This window comes from Leucopleurus acutus, assembly GCF_964270905.1.
Source record: "Leucopleurus acutus genome assembly, chromosome: 3".
In the NCBI taxonomy this organism is placed as follows: Eukaryota; Metazoa; Chordata; class Mammalia; order Artiodactyla; family Delphinidae; genus Leucopleurus; species Leucopleurus acutus.
The window spans coordinates 164,053,814-164,078,146 of NC_139145.1; the positions used below are offsets into that span (position 1 = coordinate 164,053,814).

The window sequence follows — 24,333 nt, forward strand, 5'->3', positions numbered from 1 at the left end:
GCTGCAGCTGGAGCATCGGAGCATCCCACTGCTTCATGCGGCTGCTTCCCATCCTGCCTCCCTGGCCCTGGTTTCCTCCCTTCCCGGCACTTCCTTTCTGTCCAGCGAGTCCACAGCGCTGGCCTCTGCACAGCTGCACAGCCGGGATCGAGTTTCTCAGGTTCCACGCACAAAGATACTCCTGTTCAGAGGACGTTGTGTCCGGTTTCTTACCCCGCAGATAACACCTCCCGCTCTGGAGGGAGGGGACAGGACGACTGAATCCTGCATCTGAGGGCCCCATTCAGCACATTATTTCCTGCCGCTTTCTAGCGCAGTTGCCAATCCACAAAAGCACCTTTATTGAGGCATTCAAACTCTTCATCTGGGTGCCAAAAACTCGATAGGCTCCTTTTCACTGCTTTACTTAACTATCTTTTCACAAATGGTGGGAGTTTTTCTCTTACTTGAACAAAACCAACATTCAAGGCCTCCTCTTTCCCACTTTAACTCACTACGTGACCTTCTCTGTTTGCATCAGCGTGTGGATTATTTGCAGAATGGCAATATGAGATGGTAACCCCACAAGAACGTTCCCTAAAAAACTAACAAAAACAATAGTGTTCAAAAAATTAGAGCAATGTCGCCAACTCCTGGCAGCCAATACGCGCCTTTCATGTCCCAGTTCTGTGAAGCATCAGAGAGCGAGGACACAGGCCACAGGAGAACCCAGGGAGGGGTCAGGGTGAATGGGAAGCCCCGACAGGAAGCTTACTTATCTCTCCAGCTCTTCCAAGGAAGGCCAAGCGGCAGACTTCTATTTTTTTAGGCAGGGAGGGAGCAGGAAAATTTTACTCCTGGATGCAAATTGATAAAAAAAAAAAAATTCATTTTCCCTCTTGCTACTGGTTCTTCCATTCACTGACTCACAACAAGCCCCCTGAGGGTCAAGTTCTGTGCTTGACTCACAGAGGAGGGAGAGGAGGGGAGGGACCTAAAGAGAAGGAAAAAGGACAGATTTCCATCCAGGTGGCTTCTTCGGGTGGTGGAAAGCAATTGGAATTATCGTATCGTAAGTGAAACCAGAAGGTTGAAAATGGATCCTTCTCAGAGAAAATTGACTGCTGGGGGTGGTGGTGGGGTAGTTTTGGGAATGCCCACAGCCCACGGAAGGCAAATGGCCTCGAGAGCGGCGGGCCTGGGAGACCGGCTTCCGGAATCAGCTCTTCCACCAGTACTGCCTGGCCTTGGGCAACTGAGTCTGTCTCTAGAGGCTCCAGCTTCCCTCCGGGACCAGAGGCTCCTTCCAGCTTGTATGGAGAGCAGGACACACAGAGGTTAAGAACTTGAGCCCTGAAGGCTGACCGCTGCTTTTTAAACCCCATTTTCCATCACCTACTAAGCTTGGTCAAGTTAATTTCTCTGTGCCTCCATTTCCCTATCATAACACAGGGATGATAATAGTATACACTGCCATCGGGGTATCGTGAGGATTAAATGTACAGAAAAGCAGCACAGTGCCTGGCACAGGGCAAGCCCTCAACATATCTTACCTGTTATTACTGTTAATCTTCTGAGGCTCCAACAGCCCCTCTGCTGTAGGCTGATTACGCCCCCCCCCACAAATTCCTAAGTTCAAGTCCTATCCCCCAGTACCTCAGAATGTAACCAAATTTGGAGATAGGGTCTTTAAAAAGGTGATCAGGTTAAAATGAAGCTGTAAGGGTGGGTCTTAATCTAATATGACTGGTGTCCTTACAAGGACAGGAAATCCGGACACCCAGAGATCATGTGAGGACAAGCAAGAAGGTGGCCGTCTGCAAGCCAACGAGAGAGGCCTCAGAAGAAACCAACCTTGCCCACACCTTCATCTTGGACCTCGAGCATCCAGGACTATGAAAAAGTAAACGTCTGCTGTTTAAGCCGTGCACTCTGTGGTTTTTGTTATGACACCCCGGGATGACTAACGCAGCCTCTGCCCCCGTCTGATAACAATGTGCTCCATAATCTGGAACTGAAATGGTCCCATTAATTTTGAGACAGAAGCTAATCTCTCTCTAAGAACAGAACTTAAGATTCTTTCCTTCTAGTAAATTCAAAGTTCTACAGACCCAGGAGAAGGGGTGGGGGAGGAAAAGGATGCAACTGAATACACAGGGAAAAGAATACGGAATCCCAGAGCTGCCTTGCAACGCAGCCAAGGTGAGTGAGCCTATTTACTGTCTTCTCGAATGTCTGAGAGGGCCCTCAGACAACAAACACACTGGGTCCCCTGTCCTGAGCTTGGTCAGAAGACTTTTGGGGAAATGACGACCCCCTTGAATAGCTGGCCACGTGGAACAACCAAGATGTCCAAGCATCCCAGCCACCGCTGGTCAGACCACGCTACCACGCGCCTCAAAGCCCCAAGCACTGAAGCATGTCAGAAGATTCCAGGGCAGCCCCACTCTGTCCAGAGAGCACCAGGAAGGGGGCAGGACCCTTCTTCTAGACAGAGCTGGGTTGGGGTCAGAGTTCAAAGGTCAACCTCTCGAACCGTCTGACTGACCCCCAGCCTCCCGCACTCTTCTCTTCCCTCCAAAATCTTTTCAGAGTGTCAGTAAAGAAAGAAAAAAGTTACACTGGGGATGGTTTTAAAAACAGCATGTTTCAAAATTCACTGTGAAATGTTCGTGATTGGAAAGTGAAGCCTTCTTAAAGTATAGAGATTATATGGAGACTTCAAAGCCTGTGACAAGCACGGACAGCACTGTCTCCGGAATGTGTTTCTCACAGGTGACGGGCGGCCTGGATTCAGAGGCAGCCTGGCTCAGGTGGAAAGCAAAACAGAAGCGCCACAAAAAGCTATTTTTAGACACACACTACGGGAAGTTACCCATTCCTTGGAAACTACGACCACTCTACATTTAGTGTCAAGCCCCTAATTTGCACCTCTTTGACTGAGTCTGCAGTCAAATGCAGACACTGGTGAAACATTATCTGCATTAATATTGCACGCTCCTGTGCAGAGCTCTGTGGGAAAACGTCCACCAAAATCGCATCTCACAGGAGTCGCACGGAAACTTCTGATGTCAGTTACATGAATGATTTTAAAGAGTACTCTCACTCCAAGGGGATAGTTTCTTTTTTTTTTTCCTAGGTGGGTAAGATGAAATTAGAGAGCTCAAGGGGTTCGGTACAGTGCAAACATCACAACTCTGATCAAGAATAAAAAATATGTAAAAGCAAATGTCATTAAATAGCATGTTTACTGTGATTTTTTTTCTGATGTGATTAATTTATGATGCAGGTGACTCTTCTTCAAAAGTCTGTTTTCCATGAATGCACTGACCCTTCAACCCACCAATCCCACTTGTAGAATTCCGTTGTATAGACAAGCTTGCATATGAAGGAAAAGACACATACACACAGTGATCCTCTGTGACTCTCTTTATAACAGCAGCAGACCAGAAGCGACCTGGGGTGCTCAGCCTTGTACTAGGTACTAACCTAAGCCACGTGCACATGGGAAGCTCTCCTGTCCGTGAGAAAGGAAGAGGCATGCACCTCTCCACGTACTAAAGTCATTCCTAAAAGGTATGGCTGAGTGACAAAGCCGGGGCAAAATACGCTATCTTTTATGTAGGAAAACGGAAGGAGGAATGAATACATGCTTATCTGTGCCTAACACAGTGCCAGATGTAGAAGGTGGGAATGAATAAAAATGGTGATCTATACATGGCCAGTGGGACTGTGGGAACCAGACTTCTCAGTTTATACCTTTTCAGTTTTATTTTTGAACCACGCAAAACATCTAAAAATAAGTTTTAAAATTTGTTATTTCTTCCCTTCTTTAGAAAAGAAGTTACGAATGTGGCGTCGCTGAAATCGCATGTAAAAGTTTTGTACCGATGTTCGTTCTTCTGGGACTAGGTACCACAGCTTCCATCAGATTTGGCCAGGGACACGTGATTCTAAAGCTTTCCGGGCGCTCCTTCAGAATCAGCCAGGACCTCTGAAGGTATTTTCCCTTCTCCTTGCCGTGTGCAGCTCAGCTATGAGGATCTACAGTCAAATCTTTCAAAATTCGGACTGCTGATGGGAAAGTAAGCTCTAGGCACACAAAATAATCACAAAATCATCTCTCATTTCTCAGAACAGAGAAAGGAACGTAGAAGCCAGAGCCAAACACACTTTAGTTTCTCTGGCCCACACCTGCCCATGGGTGCTTAGGTGCAGTTTTATCAGGTGTCCTCAGAACCACGATCTAGTAAATACCATCAGGAAAGAAGTGCCGACTGACTCTGACTGAAACATACGTGAACATCCCCTCCAGGTACAGCATTTATTCATTTTCAAAATACATAAGAAAACCAGCGCACTGTGCTACTGAACAACCTCTTACCAAGCACATCATCTCCCTGTAATTTTTCACAGCTTCTGCAGGCGCTGATCAGAGTAAATTTAAAAGAGAAACCCCAGTCTGTCTAACAAATCGCAAAGTCTGGTATGCGTACGTGTCAGAAAGGAGGCAGTGAAAACCGTCGAGTCCACAGAGAGGCAGGAAGCAGACACCCCGCCCGGCCCCAAGTCACCCCGAACAAGACACGTTTCAATTCTCCCTGGGGATCACCTCTCCCCTGATTACATACCTTTCCCTGAACACTGTGTCATGACCGGCTGTGGGAAGATGGTGTTCGCATTCATTGTTTATGGCTTTGCTATATATATAATTTTTTGTGATCAGCTAATATGGATGGCGTCAATACCTGCTCATGGTTTTTTCCTGTTTTAATAAACACTTTCACGTAAAGTTGGCGCATGAAAATACCTCCAAAATGAAGCACTCAAGAGAGTCACGGCCCACTTGTGAGCCTCCGTAATTACATGCTGCATGGAAAGCGCTCCTTAATCACAGGCCTCGGGCTGATCCGCGAGCCCCGGATCCACAGGGCTCAGGGGAGAGACTAAGTCTTTGTTCTTGGTGCAACTGTCTGTTCCTCGGTTTTTCTTCCCACAGGGATTTACATAAGCAGCTGTTCAAACAGACGAAAAAGTGCTCTTTTCCAAGCTAATTAAAAAAAATATATATACAGATCTTGCATTATATATATTCTTAAAGAACGTGTGGGCAGATACAGGTTCGAACGTCTATGCATTGGTGTGTCTGGGGTGGATGTGTTTTCTGATTAACGGGGACAATCTGGCACTAAGCAAATGTCTGAATACAGCAGAATCACAAAATAGTCAACTAAAAATTTTAACATTATTAAAGCCTTTTTAATGCCTTACGTTTTCCAAAAACATACACGTCATTTAAAAAGTCGTAAGCATTCATCAGTGGTAGGAGACTTAGATTCATCCTTGGGGAGGAGGGTTTCATGACTTGGGAAAGATGATATATTTGGGTTGAACAAATTTAAACCAAGTTTTCCCCAATATCCTGGAAGAAATGCAAGAGGCCTGGGACCGGGAGCTCCATTTTTGGTTGCACAGATTTCTATCGAAGGTAGAGAAGGACCTGAGCATCTGCAGAGATGTTGCTTTTCTGGGTGGCAGGGGGGCTGGGGAGAGAGCACAGGATGAGGCCTTGGCCCGTGCACAGAGGCCAGGCTTCCTCTCCCAGGATGGGGCGTCCCTCTGCCAGCTGGGCTGCATGGAGCGGATGCTGTCCCAGGAACTGGGAAGGTGGTCTGGATGGGGGTGAGGAATCTTAGTAACTGCTTGTATTCCAAACAGGGAAACCGCTTTAAAGTGCCCCTGAGCTGGGGTCAGCCAAAACCAGATGTCGGGCACAGGCTGGGGACGCAGGTGGTGAGGCCAGGGCCTGGGATTCCTGCGGGATGACGCACCAGTGGCCATCGGAGTCCTACTTTTCCACTATCTGCAAACCTCTGCTAAGTCCTGTCACCTGGTCTCACCTGTACGGCACGGGACCGAGGGGCACAGGAGCTGAGGGGCAGGCAGTGGTGGGCGCCACCCAGCAAGCAGGCAGAGCCACGACCTCACAGGGCCCCGACGTGGCCAGGGAGGCTGAAGAGGCTAGGTGAGGAGAACAGCCCTGGAGCGGAGGCAACAGGGGCTCAGACGCACTGCAACTTGGGTGCCCTAATTTTATCCTCACCTAGTGGCCGTGCCAGTGGCTACCCTGAGAATCAGATGTGGAGTTTATAACCTCCAGGTCTGGGACCGGGACACTTCATCCATTCATTCATTCTAAGAAATTGCATGTGGTATAAATGGTATGTCCCTTTTTCACAACTTTGAGCCGTGGCCCCATGGATCCATCTACGTAAGGTGTGTATCTTTAAAGTAAAAGACACAGAACAGAACTGGACAAAGCGGATCACGATGAACCGCACTCATTTATTTGCCTGTGAACACTGCTGAGGCTCCTTTCCCCCCAAGTTACAGGCCTCGATTTTTCTTTCGTTTTTGGCTGTGCTGGGTCTCAGTTGCGGCACTTGGGGTCTTTAGTTGTGTCCCACGGACTTTCCTTAGTTGCGGCATGTGGACTCTTGGTTGCAGCATGCATGCGGGATCTAGTTCCCCGACCAGGGATCGAACCCGGGCCCCCTGTGTTGGGAGTGCGGAGTCTTACCCACTGGACCACCAGGGAAGTCCCAGTCCCCAGGCCTCCATTTAAAGCCCTCGTGCCCACTGTTCAGGGTCCCTTCTCTCCATGACGGCTGTGGGCGGAGGCTCTCTGCCCCTCGTCAACCCTGCTGCTTAAAGCCTGCGTTACCTGTACCTCCTCCATCACGTTTATAAGTTCAGCACTATTACTGCACCCATGGCTCCTACTAAAACGTTTTAAAGTTCTTTCAGTGAGTTCCTATGAGGTTCCTTGTGTGTCTTTAGTGGTCCCTGGAGTTCATCATCTCATGGGGCCTTTCTCAGGTTACCCTGATGTTAGCCTTTGTGTTGAAATACTTGTTAACTGCACCCTCATCCCCCCGCCAGACTCACTGTATCCATTCATATTTTCCTGTAGGATTTTTTATTTGGTGAGAAGGGACAGGAGCGTCAGGCAGGAAAAACCCCCGCTCCCCGTTGCTTTACGACCACACCAGGGGGAGAAAGAGGGGATGTGTGCACTCATCGTGTGTGTAACTGTGCACACGAGCATGAGGGGCAACGCCTTGTGGCACATGTTAGGAAACTGGATTTTATTCTGTGACCAACAGCAAGACACTGAAGGAATTTAAGCAGGAGCACAGTATGACCGGATTTGTGCAAGAAGAGGGGGAGAAGTGAGGCTGGGAGACTTAGTGGCAAGGAGGCAACGGTGGCGATGGAAAGAATATGCTTGAAATATACACTTTAGATAAAGGTACCAAAATGTGGTAGGCATGCTCAAAAATTAAAAACAACACTATCATGATCCAGCAATTCCACGTCTGGGTGTCCTCCCCAATGCACGGGAAGCAGAGACTGGAGGAGAGCAGCTACTGACAGCAGACCCCAGTGTCCATCGACAGGTGGATGGACAGCAAACTGGCATCTGTCCATACCGTGGAGTAAGAGTCAACCTTAAAATGGAAGGACATTCTGACACAGGCTGCAACACGGATGAACCTTGAAGACGTTATGTTAAGTGAAAGAAACCAGTCACAAAAACTTGGGAGGACAGCCTAGTGACTGAATATTGGAGAGTCAAATATTCAGGCAGAGAGAAGGACGGATAGGAAAACCCTGGCAGAGAGTTTTGAGAGACAAGGAGGCAGCCCAAGGTGGAAGCCAGAGAAAAACCTACATTTCAGGTAGTTTCTCACGAAAAATCTCACTTTCCTAGTTTTCATTTGGATTAAAGAAAACGTCCCATTTCACTGATATCAATCACATATCACTGCATTTATGAAAGATAACTCCTGGATCTTCTCTTTGACCTGATTTTGATAGCACCCACTTTTCTGTAGTTGATGTGGTAAACCGGAAACCACAGGGGATTATTTCCGGAATGTCGTTTTTCAGTAAGTGTGGTGGGCTGAGTCAAAGCCCCAGGGCGTAGAGGCCCAAGTGGTTAGCAAGCAACAAATTTTATTTCTCATGTTTTTGTTCCTCTGTTTTTCTAATGAATTCAGAGGGGAAAAAAAATCATGTTTTTAGCTTCTTCAAAGTGAAATGCAAGTACTGACCTATACACTATCCCAGAGAGAAAAACTTTATAAACTACTTCAAGAGAGGTTAAGGCTAAGGTTCCTAAGTGGGTATTTTCTCCTAAATATATCAACAAACTAGCAAAAACACGACCTGGCCACCTCATTAGGGGTCAGCACAAGGAAAAAGGGGAGGTTTGGAATTGGCCTTCATTCAGAAAGGCCTCATGAGAAACAGAACCTGAGAACGTCAGAGCTGGGGAGGACCTCAGGGACCACCCGTTGCCACCCACCTCAGGCCCCGAGTTGCAACGTCACCGAAGACAGGGATGGAATCAGAACTCGGGTCCTCCTGACACAAAGCACAGACCTTGCGAGTTCAACACATCACCTCTTCTAAAGGCTCCACCATAAAACGTCACTCTCACCCCCGAAATGTCTTCTCTTAAAGCTGAATTTTAGCAAAAAACAATTCAGCGGTGGCTAAAAGCGCAACTCCAACTGGGCCAGGCCAGGCAGTGGAAGACCTCAACTGACAAGTGGCACCATGACAGTCACATGGGCAGTCTTTCAGATGCAATAATCCGGGTGTGAGGACAGTGGAAGGACCTCCTCAAGACTGATGACAGATTACTGTTTTACCCTTAAAAAAAGCAAATACAGTCCAAAGGCCACCACGACGCGCTTCAGGCCTGCGTCCTGCAGGAAGCTCGGGATGCGACTCTGCCCGGTTACTGACCCAGTACCATCCTACTTTTACTGAGTATCTTCCACCCTCTCACCGCCAACTCTGGGCACTGTTGCCCATCCAGGGCCCCTGCACTGCTCCAGGGATGCTTGCTGGGTGACCCCCGAACCATGGAGCTAAGCTCTCAAACACTATCACGTATGGTAGTTCTGGCTGTGACGAAAGAGAGCAGCTGACCTACTCAGTCTAGGGTAGCACCAAAAAGGCGATGTGGTGAACGGGCCTCGTCGGGAATATAAACATTTCTGATATTCCTGTTTACTTTCTGGGACCAACACTAAAGTAAATAAACAGAGAACAGTGACAGCTTTCCACGCTGAGACAGTAGGACAGAAAAATCCCGTGGATTTTCTGAGAGACTAAAGATAATTCCGTGACCCTGTATCAGCAGTCTAGCAATGGCCACACGCGGGGGTTTGGGGGCCACTGCTTCTCAATCCGGCTGCTCGGCGGACTCACCGGGCCCCAGACCAGGAGAACCTTTGCGGTGGGAGGTGGTGTGAACCACACACACGCGCTGGAGGGGCACAGGGACTGGCAGAGGCCCCGTTCTGCTGACTGTGGCTGCTGCCTGCCTGCCTGCCTGCCGCCTGTGACTGAGAGGCTGTGAGAGGGGAGAAGGGCGGCCAGGGCAAGATGAGCGCAAGATGCCAGACACCAAGGCTGCCCGTCGACGGACGCCGCTCCACGGCTACCCTCCCGTACCGACCTTTCCCCTGAATCATGTCCACATTGGAGTCTAGCCTCAGAGCCAAAAATATCTTCCTGAAGAACAAATTGTACAATTATACTTCTTGTTCGTTTAAATCAGTGATGTTCTATCCTCCCCCGACATCACCCAGGGAAACTGGGCATGATCCAAGGAGCCCGGGGCTCATAAATCCTAAGTCCTCGTGCCGTCCAGCAGACGTCCAACTGCAGCCACGCCTCAGAGCGCCTGCGACCTGGGCGGTGGTCCCAGTGCGTAATGGGCCCCGCTGGGCTGACCCGAGTATTGATCCTCACAGCCACACTGCGATTCTTAAATATCACACACAACCAAACACACAGACATTTAATCTCAACAGGCATGTTTTTCACCTGGAAACTTAAGGTGTTTGGATTGGGGAGTTGTGAACAAATTGAAGCACTAAGGCTGAGAAAACTGTGGGACTAGAGATTAGCGAATGTGCTTGTTCCTCCACCTGGAAGGTCAGAGCAGCAAGAATCACAGGCATTTAAGGAACCAGATCAACAGCGAGTGACCAGGGACGAGACATCACGACACCCCGCCCCCCCGGCGCTCCGGAGCTCTGCAGCGTGTGAAAGGCCAGATGGCCCGCGCGCGCGACCCTGCGAAGGAGGCCTGGAGGGCGCGGGGTGCCCAGTTCTCTAGAGGAGGGGCCGCACTGGACCCCTCCCTGCAGTGGCCCTGTGGCCCAGCCCGGCTCTCAGACGGAAAGGACTCCGAATGAGCCGCCGCGCCAGCAGAGGCCGGTTGAGCAGCAGCCCCGCCGGCCCAGCGCGCGGTGGTACGTGAACCGCCCGCGGTCCTCTGCACACGAGAGCCAGGAGGGGAGCTGTGGCGCCGAGCAGATGCCCTGGGGACCTCCTGCTCCCCAGGGGGGCGGCGGCCTCTTTCCCGCAGTCCCTGGGGCTCGTTCTGGACCCTTGCCCCTTGCTGCCCCGACTACCCGATGAAGACTCTTCTCCTAGACGGAGGCGCAGGTCACTGCCCGATCCCCTGGACTTGACCGCGCACAGGAGGCTCTGGCAGAGGCTTGTCCAAGAGCCCAAGGAGGATCCTCCCTCCCCCATCTGCCACCCAAGTCCCAACACTGCCAGGAACAGGCCACCTCAAGAGCTTCCCTGCACTACAGGAAAAACAGAACTTCGGAAAAGGAGGAAAACAGTGCCTAAGGCTCTGAGCCCCAATCTATGAACTGACTGTTAGTTCACAACAGGTTCTACTCAGCGAAGAGACGCCTTCTCAGTACGCAGAGGGTTCGTGAGGAGTGACGTCTCAGGTGCCGGAAAGTCACAGAACGTCAGAGAGAAGAGGCTGTGAATGGGAGTCAAGCCAGAAGACAAGCACAAACCCAACCTCTGTAGGAAGTTTTCAGGACAAAGGCAAGTGTGATAAATACACGGTTCTTTCTGCTGGGCTAGCCTGCAATTGCGAACACCAGGAAGTAGAGAACACCCCACAGGAAAGGCACATGTGAAAAGAAATCTTTCAGAACAAACGTTATTTGTAGCTTAAGTTCACCGGGGCTCCTCTGCATATAATAGACGAACTTGAAAAAAACGTTGTACTTCCTTTTCAACTCAGACTCAAGGACTTAACTACATTATGCAACTCTGGGAACACCCAGGCGATGGGCCAACGGGTAGCCCAGCACCAGCCGCTATCTGAACTCAGAACTCGGCACCACAGCCGGGCAGGTCCAGGGCTGCTGGCACTCAGGGGCAGCTTCCCCGTAATTGCAAGCAGATGCTCAGCTTCGGGGCAAAATTGGGAAATTCCCTGCCTTTCTCTTTGGATCCCTGGAGACACCATAGCCTAATTCTTCCAGCTGCTTACTGAGGTGATGATACAGTCACATTTAGGCCCCGAGGGATCCGGAACATGGTCGGGCCTGTAATTCCCGAGGGGGCAAGTCACCGGCTATTTCCTGTGCAGCTTCACTTAGCTCAGCGCCATGACTAACCCCTCAGCAGCCAGAGGATGGTCTGCAGGACGCGTCAGGACGAACGTAAAGAGGGCACAGGGGCTTCCCTGGTGGCGCAGTGGTTGAGAGTCCGCCTGCCGATGCAGGGGACACGGGTTCGTGCCCTGGTCCAGGAAGATCCCACATGCCACGGAGCGGCTGGGCCCGTGAGCCATGGCCACTGAGCCTGCGCGTCCGGAGCCTGTGCTCCGCAACGGGAGAGGCCACAACAGTGAGAGGCCTGGGTACCGCAAAAAAAAAAAAAAAAAAAAAAGAGGGCACAGCTGACCAACGGAGGGAGCAACTGGAATGTTCCAAAATTAAAAGAACTGGAATATGCAGAGTATAATGGAGTTCTCTCAGGAAGGGTAAACCAACCGCTGACCCCCAGATCTGGAAGAATCGGCCATCTGCCAGCATGGCAGAAAAACGAAGACTGACCTAATGCGGTTTGAAGCGTATAAACTCTACCCATTCTGCATTTTTCTAGAAGCTATGTAGCTCAGTGTTTCTGAAAAGGTCTTAAAGGCTCAAATTAGCTCCTCAGTAAGATGAGAGATTAAACCAGCACCGTCCAACAGACACAGTGCAAGCTGCGTATGTAATTTAAATTTTTCTAGTAGCCATCATTTAAGTGGTAAAGAGAAACAGGTGAAATTAATTTTAATCATACATTTTATTTAACCCACCCTATAAAGTATGTTATAGTACCAGTTTGCAATGACTATAAAATAATTACACATTCTTTTTTCATGGTAAGTCTTGCAATCCAGTGTGTATTTTGCACCTGCAGACCAGCTCGATTCAGACAGGTCCCGTTTCAAGCCACATCAGTCCAGCAGCAACCATGTTGGACATTCAGGATAAACAGACGCTCATACTCCCGCGGGGAGCTCGTTACTGACCCATCCAGACACACGTGGAAAAGCGGCCTTGCTACAGTTGCCTGCCTCTAAAGGAGTCCCCAGTGCCAAATGCCGTTTTGTTCAAATACCGTTATTTCAGTTGAAAAGCATTTTTTTCAAAAGCCACCTCTCTTGTCACAGCTGCAGACCCCTGACACTGAGCCCTGCCTGACTTGGCCAGCCTCCCCACCGGGGGGTCCAGCTGCGTTCCCTCTCCAGGCGGGGAACCTGGGGAGTCTGGGATGCCCCAAGACACTTTATCAAGCTATAAAGACAAACTCTCAGAACCTGCATGCTTGACTGTCTAGCACTGAACACTAACAAAATAAAGAATCCACAATGTGAAAACCTGATTAGGAAGATGCTGAGTCTGGTCCCACCTCCCCTACCTGTTTCCAACACCACCTGGAGGAGAAGAGCGTCTTCTCTGTCTCCTCCATTTATGGATGGCACTGGCCCCCAACAACAGCCCCCTTGTCCCTCGCTAACCGGCTATCTTATTACGCGGCCTTGGGAAATGAGGCGATGCTTCATTATTTCTGAGTGACAGGTGAAATCCTTATTCCATCTCAGCTCCAGATGGATTAAGAAGGCCCGGAGACACAGGGATAACGGACTGGGGCACGAGTGACCAAGAGGGATCGTACCTATTATGAGGCTGCAGGGAGCAGGGACAGAAGCACCGGTGTCATTTCCAGTAGGACCGTCATTGCCATCCACGCCCGCGAACTCCTACCTTTGTGGTTGAAGATGCCCTCCATTTCCATGCTACTTCTGGAGTGGGCGATGCACAGGGAGCCGCAGGGGACCAGGCCTTCCACCGCGGGGGACCGGTCGGTGGTCCGCACCAGACACCAGTCAGGCTTGTCATGGGGCCGCTCCAAGACTTCCACGGTCTGGCCACGGCGGATGGTCAGCTCGGTGCTGTTACAGGCCGTGAAGTCGTGGATCACCACTGTCAGCTCACAGCCGCCGGACAGCTGGGGAGGGAGGGGACAGGTCAGCGAGCCCAAGCCACTGGCCCTCAGCAGGCGAGGCTGGTGCCTGGGCCGGGAGCTCGGCTCCCATTCCACAGCTGGGTCAGAGCGCCGGGCACCAGCCGGATGAGGGCTCTCCCGTTTCCCTGTCCCTTAATTTACGTCCCTTTCGAAACACTCGAACATTTACTTTTTCACGTTCTAATGTATAATAATGATTTTCTGTGTGTTACACTGTCAGAATCTGATGGTTTTCCATGAGAGTGTCCAACTACTTTTGTGCCTGAGACATATGTCCCTTCTCAAAGAGTGTCACTTACCGGTGACCCTTGAACAACGTCGGGGTTAGGGGCGCCCACCCCCCGCACGGTCAAAAATCTGCGTCTAACTTTCGAACCCCCCCAAACATAACGACTGGTAGCCTACCGTTGACCAGAAGCCTTACCAATGACATGAACTGTTGACTAACACGTATTTTGTATGTCATAAGTTTTATGCACTGTATTCTGACAATAAAGTATGCTAGAAAAAAATATTATTAAGGAAATCATGAGGAAGGGAAAATACATTTACAGCACATATATGTACTTATTGAAAAACAACGCACATATGAGTGGACCAGGGCACTGCACCCGTTTAAAGGTCAACTGCACTCATTTTTAAACTTAGGGCAAACTAGTAAGAACTCTGCTTGTAGGCCTTTGGGGGGATTGTTGCAAAATACGGTGATAAAGTTGGAGGTCGGTTCCGGCCTGGCGAGAGCGGTGCGGCCGGGGCAGCGCCTGTGCCCCCTGGATCGGGAGGAGAGCCGCAGAGCAGGGAGCGCAGCATCCGGAAGCACGGGCAGAGCACGCCCTTCTCTCTCCAAAACCCTTCGAGAGCCCTCGCCAGCCCCCAGGATACTCCCTAGCGCAAGCTTCCCCGCCCCACACTGCTGCCCCCCACCCCAGCTCCGCCTGGGCTCCCTCCCCGCCCCAGGCCTCAACACGTCCCTCCACATGCTGCGTGGATACTGGCTGACCCCTCACGTGCCACATGGCTTTTGGCCTGAAGGGCCTTCCCCTCCTTCCCTCCTCTCAGCTCACTCCCATTTTCTGTCCGAACTCTTCTAAGTCTTGGGCCCTTTGAAGCACACCCAGGAACTCTGTAAAGAGCACCAACTCCGTGATCTCTGCTTGGAAAACAGGTGCAGGGCCTTCTCACGACCGCTTGCTGTGCATCTTCCCTTCGACCGAACGCTCCTTGGGGACAGCTCACAGGTATGCTCATTATCGCCCCTCTGTAGGAGAACCTTGTGACCAGCTCCCCGTCCTTGGCCCACCCTCTCTGGCCCTCCAATCCGGGCAGCCCCAGGCTCAGGCTGCACGCCGTAGCCTCCGTGCTGGGCACTTCCGAGCAGGCATCCGGGCCTGCTGCTTCCCCATCCCTTCAAAGCAGTGAGTCTGGGACGTGACTCATTACTCGCCCTCACATCTGTTTCTCTTCCAGCGTTGCCTTTTGGGTAACGGTATCACAGTTAGCCGCACTCCTTTGCACCCCTGAAACACGGTCAGTCGGATTCTAGAATGTGTTTCTGACTTCTCCCTTCGTCAGCACGCCCACACCAATCACTTCATCTGGATTTCTGCACTGGTTCCCCGAGTACCCTGCCCGATCCAGGCTTTCCTTCCAAACCACCTGAACACTGCTGCCACAGTTCCCTTCTTAAAACGTTCACATGTGCCATCCTCCCGTTCAAGAACCTTAGGCACACATTCCTTAGTATAAGACGCAACGTTCCCGTCACTGGGTCCCAGCCCGCCTCCCCGGGCAGGCTTCGTGCTTCTCCCGCGCTTCACAGCCCAGAGTGGCCATGTCCTCCTTCTGAGGTGGGTCCTGCATGCCCTGTGTCCGTGAGCCCTTCTGCTTGGAGCCCTCACCTCCCCAGCTGCTCTCGTCTCAGCCCCCGTCAAACCCCTCTGAGAAGCTGCTCCCGTGTCTACCGTCCTTAGCACTCTGTCCTTAAACAAATTACGTCTCAAGTCTGACACGAGCCACGCTTTGGGTTGTGTGTGTGTGTGTGTGTGTCTGTCCTCCGCACCAGAAAGCAGGTTTGTGTCATTCTTCTGCGACCTTTCCATGCATGTGTGTGAGGCCCCAGGTGCCAAGGGCCGGCGCACAGCTTGTAAGAGGAAGCTAGCAGCAGGTTTTGTACCCAGCAAGTGGTCACACATTTGCTGAAGTGAAAAAGGTAAGATAGGTTTGCTGTAAAAATGAGCTGTCTGAAAACCAGAACAAAACATGGGCTCTTCCTCTGTGACTTCGGGAGTGAACTCTGCCTGTGTGTTTCCTGTCCCCCCTTTGGGCATCAGCACAGAGACCACAGAAGAAGAGAAGACGGTCGCCGGGCTGAGCTGCGATGTGCAGGAGGACGGGGCGGCCAGGCCTGCTGCCGGGAAACATCCTGTTCCAGAGAGGCCACCCAGCCCCACCACCGGCAGAGAACTGACTCCTACCCGGGCTCGCGGCCCTGCAGCGTCCTCGGCTGCCTGCCGGCCCTCTGTCACGCTCCATGCTCTCCACTGCCCTCCTGTCTTTCCAGACAAGGTTCAGATATTTAGAATAAGAAACACATGTCCACTTGACAACCACAGAAAGCAAAACAAAACAAAACTCTTCCAAAATAAAACAAATATCGACAAAAGGAATTGTCTCTGCTGGGCCACAAAGGACATTTTCCCCAAGTGACTAACCCCCTTCTAAATTTTACAAACTTATCTTTGGAAAAACTATGCTGAGTCTCACACATTTCTCTGTGAACACTCGAAGATGCTAATGTTAAAAGGTCAACAGCAGAGGCCCAGCCCGGAGAAGAATCTTCCTCGTAAAACCCCACGTTATGGAAGTGGTTAATCCCTGTAACGAAAAGGAGGAATGTTTCCCATCCCAGGGAAAATGTGACCCGTGAACAAGCCCCGTGGGGAGCCCGGCCTGCACTCCCTACGGAGCCTTCCCTTGGCCCGAGCCGCCCGTCTGCTGGGCCCGCGCGTGCACGTGGTCCCCGCGTGTCACCACCCCCGGCCCTGGGAAGCTCCACTTCAGACGTGTTCCCTCATCACCGGCCTGTGCTGGTCTCCTTCTCCCACTGTAGGAACTCTTCAGACTGCTCAAAGCCACGTGGTGTGTTCTGGGGGTGGGGGAAGGGTGGGAAGGGAGAACGCGGCTGCCAAGAGGAATGAAGCTAGACTTTCTTTCTGGCGCTGAGTTTCCAGCCCCTCACAGAGTAATCAGAACTATTGGAAACATCTGTGCACTTGACAGAGCCTGAGAAATGAAAATCAAGCCTGTTCTGACAAAGAATCGCATACTGAGTCAAAATTCTTTCTCAAAGCCTTTAGAGAGTTAGTAACAAAATCTAGTACCAGAAGAATGTCTTCAAACAGTGCTAGAATTATCATTAAGAAAACCATACCTTCTTGGCTCTACCCCTAAGAATAAACTGACTTTTCCCATAAGAATCTCCTGCACAAATCTGTAAGGGGAGGATTAAATGGGCGTTTTCTAGTCCAGAGAGGAGACAACCCATGGATTTCTGCCTCAATGTTCGCATTTGAATATTTTAAACTTATTCCAAAGCTTGTCTTTAAGACCAGGCTTGTTAATTAAAAAGACTTTTTTTTTGGTATAAAAGACTTAAAATAACTATTTTCGAGTATCAATGCAAGTCATTACAGCCTTTTATGTAGAACTGATCTCCTAATTAGAAAAAGGTTGGGTTATCCTTATTTATTGTCAGTGACATTTCTACCCCTAGTGACACAATTTCTTCACTATGTTGAAAGTGTTACCATTCCATTGATCTAGTTTAAAAATTCACTTTTCCTTTCCAACCATATTCTGTGAAAGTTTTCACATTATCTTTGTCACATCTCTGTATTTTATGGACTTGTATCACGGGCTCCTTACCACAAGCATTTGGTTGAGGATTGCAATTTATGAAAATCTCAATTTCCATGACTCACATTAACTCTTGTGACATTCTCATCAGAAGATATTCCTTTCCCAATCTTTCTGCTTTTCACCTTAAAAAAATTAAATGTGGTGACTAAAAAGCATGACAGTAAAATGGCCTTAACTGGAGCAAGGACCGTGGATACTATAATGAAATGCCTCCTCCAAGACCAGCCATGAAAGGGCTGCCGGGGGGAACTCCAGGGATGCTGGTGCACGGACGATTCGCAGAACCAAACCAGGGCCCCCTTGCCTGAGTTCTCGCAATGACTGAAAATGAACAAGTTGCTGTGTTTCACCCAAAAGAATGAAATACTCACCTGGTCGCGGGCACGTGAACCTTCAAAAACCGTCACACAGAACAGAACTTTCCTTTTTACATTTGCTGGAGGAACCACGGTATATTGTTTTGCTTTGCCTGAACCCAGTTAAAGACAGTAACTGAAGCAGAGCCGTGGCTGGGTGCTTCTCACCTACCGCTCGGGCTCTGGCATCCCCTCCCTGGAGCTCTGCAATGAGGCATGTCTACTTTACGAGAACATACAGCTCTCGAGAGACAACAGCAAACACCTGATGTGAATGACTGGCTCGCAGGTGACTTCTGGGGCGGGTTCCGCCAGAGGAACAGGGGCTCTTTACAACTGACACGCGGATGGTGTAGTCCTCCCTGTGAATGAATCTGCTTCGAGAAGCTAAGATCAATTGCGGGTGGGTGTCTGGCCAACTTTCTGAGAGCGCTTCAGAAGGAGAGGGGGAAGCGGTCTACTAAAAGCCACCTTCTCCTATGGAATAGAGTGTACCAACCCATAGTCACATCCTACAGCCCAGCACGGTGCAGGCACTAGAAGGGCCTTGCGGTTTTGTGCAGGCTTCACACAGAGCAGACCAAAGAGTGGCTCCTCGCTTAAAGGGGACTAGAAAGTACAGCTCCGTGAATTACCAGCTCCGTGGTTACAAGAGAAAGGCCACCACCGGCAGTCAGAACAATTCCCCAAGGAAACGCATTACCCCAGCTTCTCCCTGGGCAACTTCGCGGAGGCCGGAGGCTTGGGCTTCTCAGTGGCCGTCCTAACCACGGGACCATCAGGCCCCTTGCTTACCCCAAACTCAAGGCCAAGTTCACAGGAGAAGCCGTCACAAAATCTGCTGCTGGGTTTCCAAGAGGACCACTGTGAATCTCTCACAGATTGGGGTGCAAAAAGAAATCTGTCAGAACCGAAAAATGGTTAAGCTGGCAAAAATGGTGTTTCTTACCACCCCTCCCCCAAGAAAAAGAAGAAAAGAACGAAACAAAAGGAAACAGAAAAAAAGAAAAGAAAAAGAAAACCTGTGAGAAAAAACGTTTTCAAAAGCAGCAGCTTACCCTACCCAACATTTTTACCCAGAACAGAAATACTGAGTATAACATTCAGGGAGGTTAATCCTTTACTCTTTGCTAATGTGATCACACGCTGGTTTTGACATGCAAATAACCCTTGGAAGCCTTCCTTGACTGGGACACACATGAGCTGCAGTGGAAAGTTAGATGTCGAGAAGCTAAATTTAAAAGATATATTTGAAAAGGCAAACTTTAAGTGTAAAAAGCCAAGCAGATCAGAGAGAAGACAGCTCCCAGGTACCAGGCCTCCAGGCTCAGCAGCAGCTGGCCTGGACCAATGCCACGCTTGCCCTCACTCTGAACATTTTAGAACGAGAGGCGCTGAGGGCTGAGCCGCGGGGCATGAACGAAAAGCTTCGTTGGCTGAAAAGCAGAAACACGAATGGGGCTCGGGAAGCAGTCAGCTGGCCCCACCTGTACTACTTTCAAGCACAGGCCCTGGAAAGTAAGACCCCTCTTGGGACAACTGAGCCCAAAGGAGCCTGTTTGCTGTGTTTCCTGGGTGAGCAGCACCTATCCAGAAAAGTTCATTTGAAAGGCCTCTTTTTTCCCCCCTGACAAGCGAAGGTATGACAGCCAGGTAACCAGCCGACTGGGTCCCTCACCCAGAGGAAGAACAACCAGGATAAACCACCAGCCTCGAGTCTGAATCAAAGCTGGGCCGCCATTGTCAGCAGTGACTTTGACCAGTACTGTAAAATTTACATTGAAAAGCACTTACCGATGCACCACTATTTTTAGAAGCACTTTTGTTAACAGTTATACCTAAAGTTGTAGTTTTGAAAACTCTGCCTTTTCTTAGAACTGAGGCTCTCTGCTCTAGCATGGGGAAAATTTTGTTTGTCCGACTGAGTAAAGTTAGCAAAGGCTGCATTCGTTCTGTGGCTTTATGAGAGCACTTCAGAAACTTGTTAAAAATTACAAAAAGCCACAGTCACTTAGAAAGATAGAGGGAACCAATGCCAGGGGCCACCCTCGCCAGGCTGCCAGCGGGGAGGGCTTTCTCTGCTTGTTCCTGTGGAACGGCACCTGTCCTGGGCTGCACAGGGCTTGATGCCCTTGCACCTGGGAAGGCACGAACCGACCTCGGGAAGAGCACGGACTCATCCTACGGCTGATGCGGTAGGATTACAGGGGAGCGGCTGGGAAAACGTTTCAAGCAAGAGTCTCCCGCGTCTTCAGAGGCTGCCCGTTCAACACGGGATCAGTATTCAGCTGCTGAGCCACCAAGACGTGCAAGTTCAGGAAACGAGTCTGAGCAACTTACCCTTAGCACAGCTTCTAGCTCCTAAGGAACACAATTAGCTTCTAAATCCACTGCAGGCAAGAGTGCTCACTAAGAGGCCGATGTGCAGCGGGTCTGCAACAGCCAGGAATGAGGGAGAAGGAGGCAATTTTTGAAACGAAGACACAGTGACCGTCGACATCTAGGCAGTGCTCAGGGCGTGTAAGGCACTGTTCCAAACGCACGTTTTTAATGCTCACAGCCCTAGAGGGGGGAGTCGTACTGTCCCCTGTTACAGATGAGGAAACTAAGGCACAGAGAGGCTGCTGAGAAGCAGAGCTCAGAGGCCTGGCTGGGGAGCACCTGCTTGTTCTTAACCATCTGCTGTTGGACGCTAAATACTTTGCTTACTCGGCTCCGTTACCCTCTGGGCGGAGTCGGGACCCTTAACTGACATCCCGGGATTAAAACTATGTGCTGTCCCCAGAAAGGCTTCTGAACGAAGCGACTCAACTTCATGCCCACGCGGGCAAACCTACACGAGGCTCTGGGACACCGTGGCAAGGGCAGCAGGCTGGGCAGTGCCTCGAGCCAAGGCTCCCTCCTGCTTCTGGCAACTGCAGGCAGCGGGGAGAGTGTGAGCTTAGGCGGGTGGCACACAGTGCCAGGTATGTGAGGGACGGGGCTGAATGCAAGCACGAGGCACTTCCTAAGGAGGCTGAATGCAGGCTTCCTCTCTCCAAAACTTGAAGCCAGCCTCATCTTAAAACGTATTGGCATTAATGACTTTATACACTACCTCAGCGCTGCAATTTATGGAAATCCATCCAAGCTCCTATGGTGCAGACTGTCACTTCACAGAGGTTTATTGACTTTTTAAACTACATAAATTTCATATCCCCAACACAGTGCTCTATATACTTCATGAAAAGTAACTGAAACCATTTATTTTTTTTAAATGTGTGAATTCATATACTCACATCACAAGCTTAGGGGCAAAATTCGTGCCAAGTATCAAGTCTCAACTGAATTTCTCGTTCATTACAAATAGCACAGCTCGGCTTCAGACCTAGAGAAGGCTCACACCTGGCCCCCTGCTGCCTCGGGCCGCTTTTCCACAGCCTGCCCTGTCTGGCCTTGGTTATTTTTTTCATCCTGACCTCAAGATGGTTTGTTCTATAGTAGTAGCCTATATCTGGTTCGCATATTTTCTATTTTCCTTATAATATAAATTTTTGTTATATGAAGCAAACCACAGACTAAAAGTGCACACAGAAGGAAAAAATACTCAAAATGCTTCTTCAATACACCAAAATATTTAGTTCCTCCTCAGCTCTAGTGTGAAGTAACAGGGTCTAGACCCCGCCAGGTAATTAGATCCACATTCCGTTTCTGGCTTCCGCTCTCTATTCCGGGTGGCCCTGCGAGGGTCACCTGGCCTCCCTCGTCCCCGCAGTGACCTGGAGGCGTCCCCTCCCAACATCAGGGAGACAAGCTCAGGACAAATGAGACAACAATCTGGCAAGCATTTGATTTCCTTGGAACCCACATTGTATTTTCATGAGATCGCTTTATCAGTGCAAGCACCATTAATAAGGGCAAGAATCAGTGCTACACTGACATCTGGAACAAAGAGATGGCAGCTTTTAAAACCGACGTTTGCAAAGAAGGAAAGGTGCTCGGGGGCCCTGTGGTCTGTATCTGCTAACAGTGTCCCTGGAGAGAGGGTGTCTCCAGGCCCCTCCTTACCTGACTCTTCTAAAACCCTGTGCCTCAGCACTGGGCAGACAACTTCTCCTCAAGAGTTCTCCAAGAGGCCAAGCCGAAAACATCCCCCCACCCGGTTTCTGAAATGGAACCAAACTCCATGATAACAACTAACTCATAACAGACATCATAAATTAAGTCAAACAGGCAGAATATGGTTAAGTAATTTCCCTTGCCAGATCTATCTGCCCATGTCATCAGAGGCTATTTAAACTTGAAATATGTAGGGCGGAAAGAACCTTGGGACATATGAAAAGTTACTGCCATCAGAGATAACAGGGCTTTCTGTTTAAGCCTAGTTCAGAGTAACAGTGCATTTTACAAACTGACTCCATAAAGGATGCAATTTCTTAAATGTATTCTCCTGAATCATCTACTGACCCTGAAATGTTCTACCAGAGAAGTACATAAAAGGAGAAAAACCTCCCCAAAGCAGAGAACAGACATGTGTAGGCATATGTGTGGTCGCAAACATGGGCCTTCTTTTGTATAAGGCCTCATGGTATGGCCCCTCCAAACTCCACACTCTGACTTATCCATATTAAGTGTCACACGCTGCTTATTTTCCTCCCAAACACAGAACACAAGAACGGAAGAAGACAACCCATTGCCATTCTACGGTCTTAGGAAGACATTTAATCCTTTCTGTGTACTTCCTATTAAGGACCTATGGACTCAATGAGGGGTATTAAATACATGCCACGTCCACTTAAGAAAGCAGTTTTGGCACGTCACTACGCGAGATGGTTAAGAGTCATGGGCACATCAGGTAGGCTGAGAGCGGCTGAGTGAGGGCCTGCTATCACAGCTTCACCCGGGAGCACAGGCAAGGCGGCACCTGCAGAAGGGGCCCCGGCGGGATTTCTGAGCTACCGAATGAAGTTTGGTGCCTAAGGTATGAGATGAGGTAAACAGAAACCGGTGAGTTACCTTCACAGATAAAATATTTAAGAGGCAGTTCTTTAATAATTCTAATACCCCAGTAGATCCCCAGTGTAAAATGATTAATTTCCACAAACCTACACTGTTGCTAGTGACATATCCCTTCTCTCTCACTGGGTACCTAATGTGTTGTCTTTCTTTTTTTTTTTTTTTTTTTGGCGGTATGCAGGCCTCTCCCGTTGCAGAGCACAGGCACGGGACACGCAGGCTCAGTGGCCATGGCTCACGGGCCCAGCTGCTCCGCGGCATGTGGGATCTTCCCGGACCGGGGCACGAACCCGTGTCCCCTGAATCGGCAGGCGGACTCTCAACCACTGCGCCACCAGGGAAGCCCAATGTGTTGTCTTAAAAGCAACAGTTCCTAGGATAATGCCTTACTTTTCTACAGGAGTTGTACAGACTCAAATCCAAGTTCACATAAGCCTATTTTGCTATAATAGATTCGAAGTAGAACGAGTTGCCTCTCCCTAACTCCAGGGCAGAGCCTCATCTCTGGGGCAAACCCCCTGTGAATCTCAGTCGGCGCCCCGCAGCTGCCAGCCCCCAGTGTCGGGGGACAGGGAGCCCGGGGGCACTAGCACACGGTTCTCTGTGGGCCAGAGGCACAACCTGGTACCAGGCAGCTCCATCTCAGAGCCGGGGGCTGGAGAGCCAGGAGCCCCTTCCCAGATGCAGGGGGCGTTTCCAGACTCCCCCCACCACCCATTTATACATAAACCACCCAAGACGCAAAGCTACCCTTTCTTCTTGGGCCAAACACCAGAAAAATCTTAACACCCCTTCCAAAGGACAGAACTTTTTATATTTATTTTTCTCTGGCAATTTCACTCAAATAACCTGTTTTTTAAATAAACTTTTAAACTCAGGTAAACCCAGACCAGATCCATGAGAGGACATCTGGTAAGACTGCGAGTCTGGGGGCTTGGTGGACCTCCAGCTGGGGCGGCGATGCTCAGCCTTGGCGAGTCTGTGAATTGGTCCCCTCGGCAGGAGCCACGATTTCTTTGGACCTTTCCTTCAGGTGGAAGTCTTGTGTAACTATTAAGATAACCCAGTCACCTCAATTACTACTTTTTTAAAAGAAAATAATTGGGATTACTCTAATGAAATGTTTCCAAGTTCAAACTTTATTTTCTTCACTGAATGACTATGGGGGGTGGGTGGGCCTCAGGGGAAGAGGCTATTAGGGACCAAATGACTGAACATGTCATTTATCTTATTCCTCATTATTACTACTGAAGAGAAATATTTTCTGAACGTAATACACTGAGCTCCGAACAAAATCAAACGAGACGCTGTTTTTGTTCTCCAGTCCTGTTACTCTAAGCATTGTAAGTTCTAGGGCTTATTATTTAGTGAAGTCAAAAAGGAGGTTGAGAAAGAGCTAATTACTCCTATTAGAAGGATTCTGAAAATGAAATCAATGTAGGAAACCAATCTTTTTAAACCTACTCACTTCTGTCCTGGAAACAACATTCAACACCATGAATTCTGTGAAAGCAAGTGAGAAAAGACCGAAGGCTGGGACTCAGACTTGCCCGCTGAAGCAAACCCCGACACTGGGCTCTCTGCTCTGACAGCGGCCGTCTCCAAAGGACGGGAGGTCAGGACAGCGAGTGGGCTGTGGAGGCATCATGCAAAGGCAGACTCCTCC

The 24,333-nt window shown here is 49.8% G+C and overlaps 1 protein-coding gene across 4 annotated transcripts in view; it reads right to left on the minus strand.

The window, feature by feature from the left end:
• Positions 1-24,333, minus strand: part of TRIO (trio Rho guanine nucleotide exchange factor) — a 370,973-nt gene that overhangs the window by 65,389 nt on the left and 281,251 nt on the right. For all 4 annotated transcript variants that reach the window (XM_082837244.1, XM_082837245.1, XM_082837243.1 and 1 more), the window contains one exon: positions 13,137-13,380. In XM_082837244.1, the coding sequence (XP_082693370.1) occupies positions 13,137-13,380 (244 nt within the window). The remainder of the gene's footprint in view (positions 1-13,136; positions 13,381-24,333) is intronic.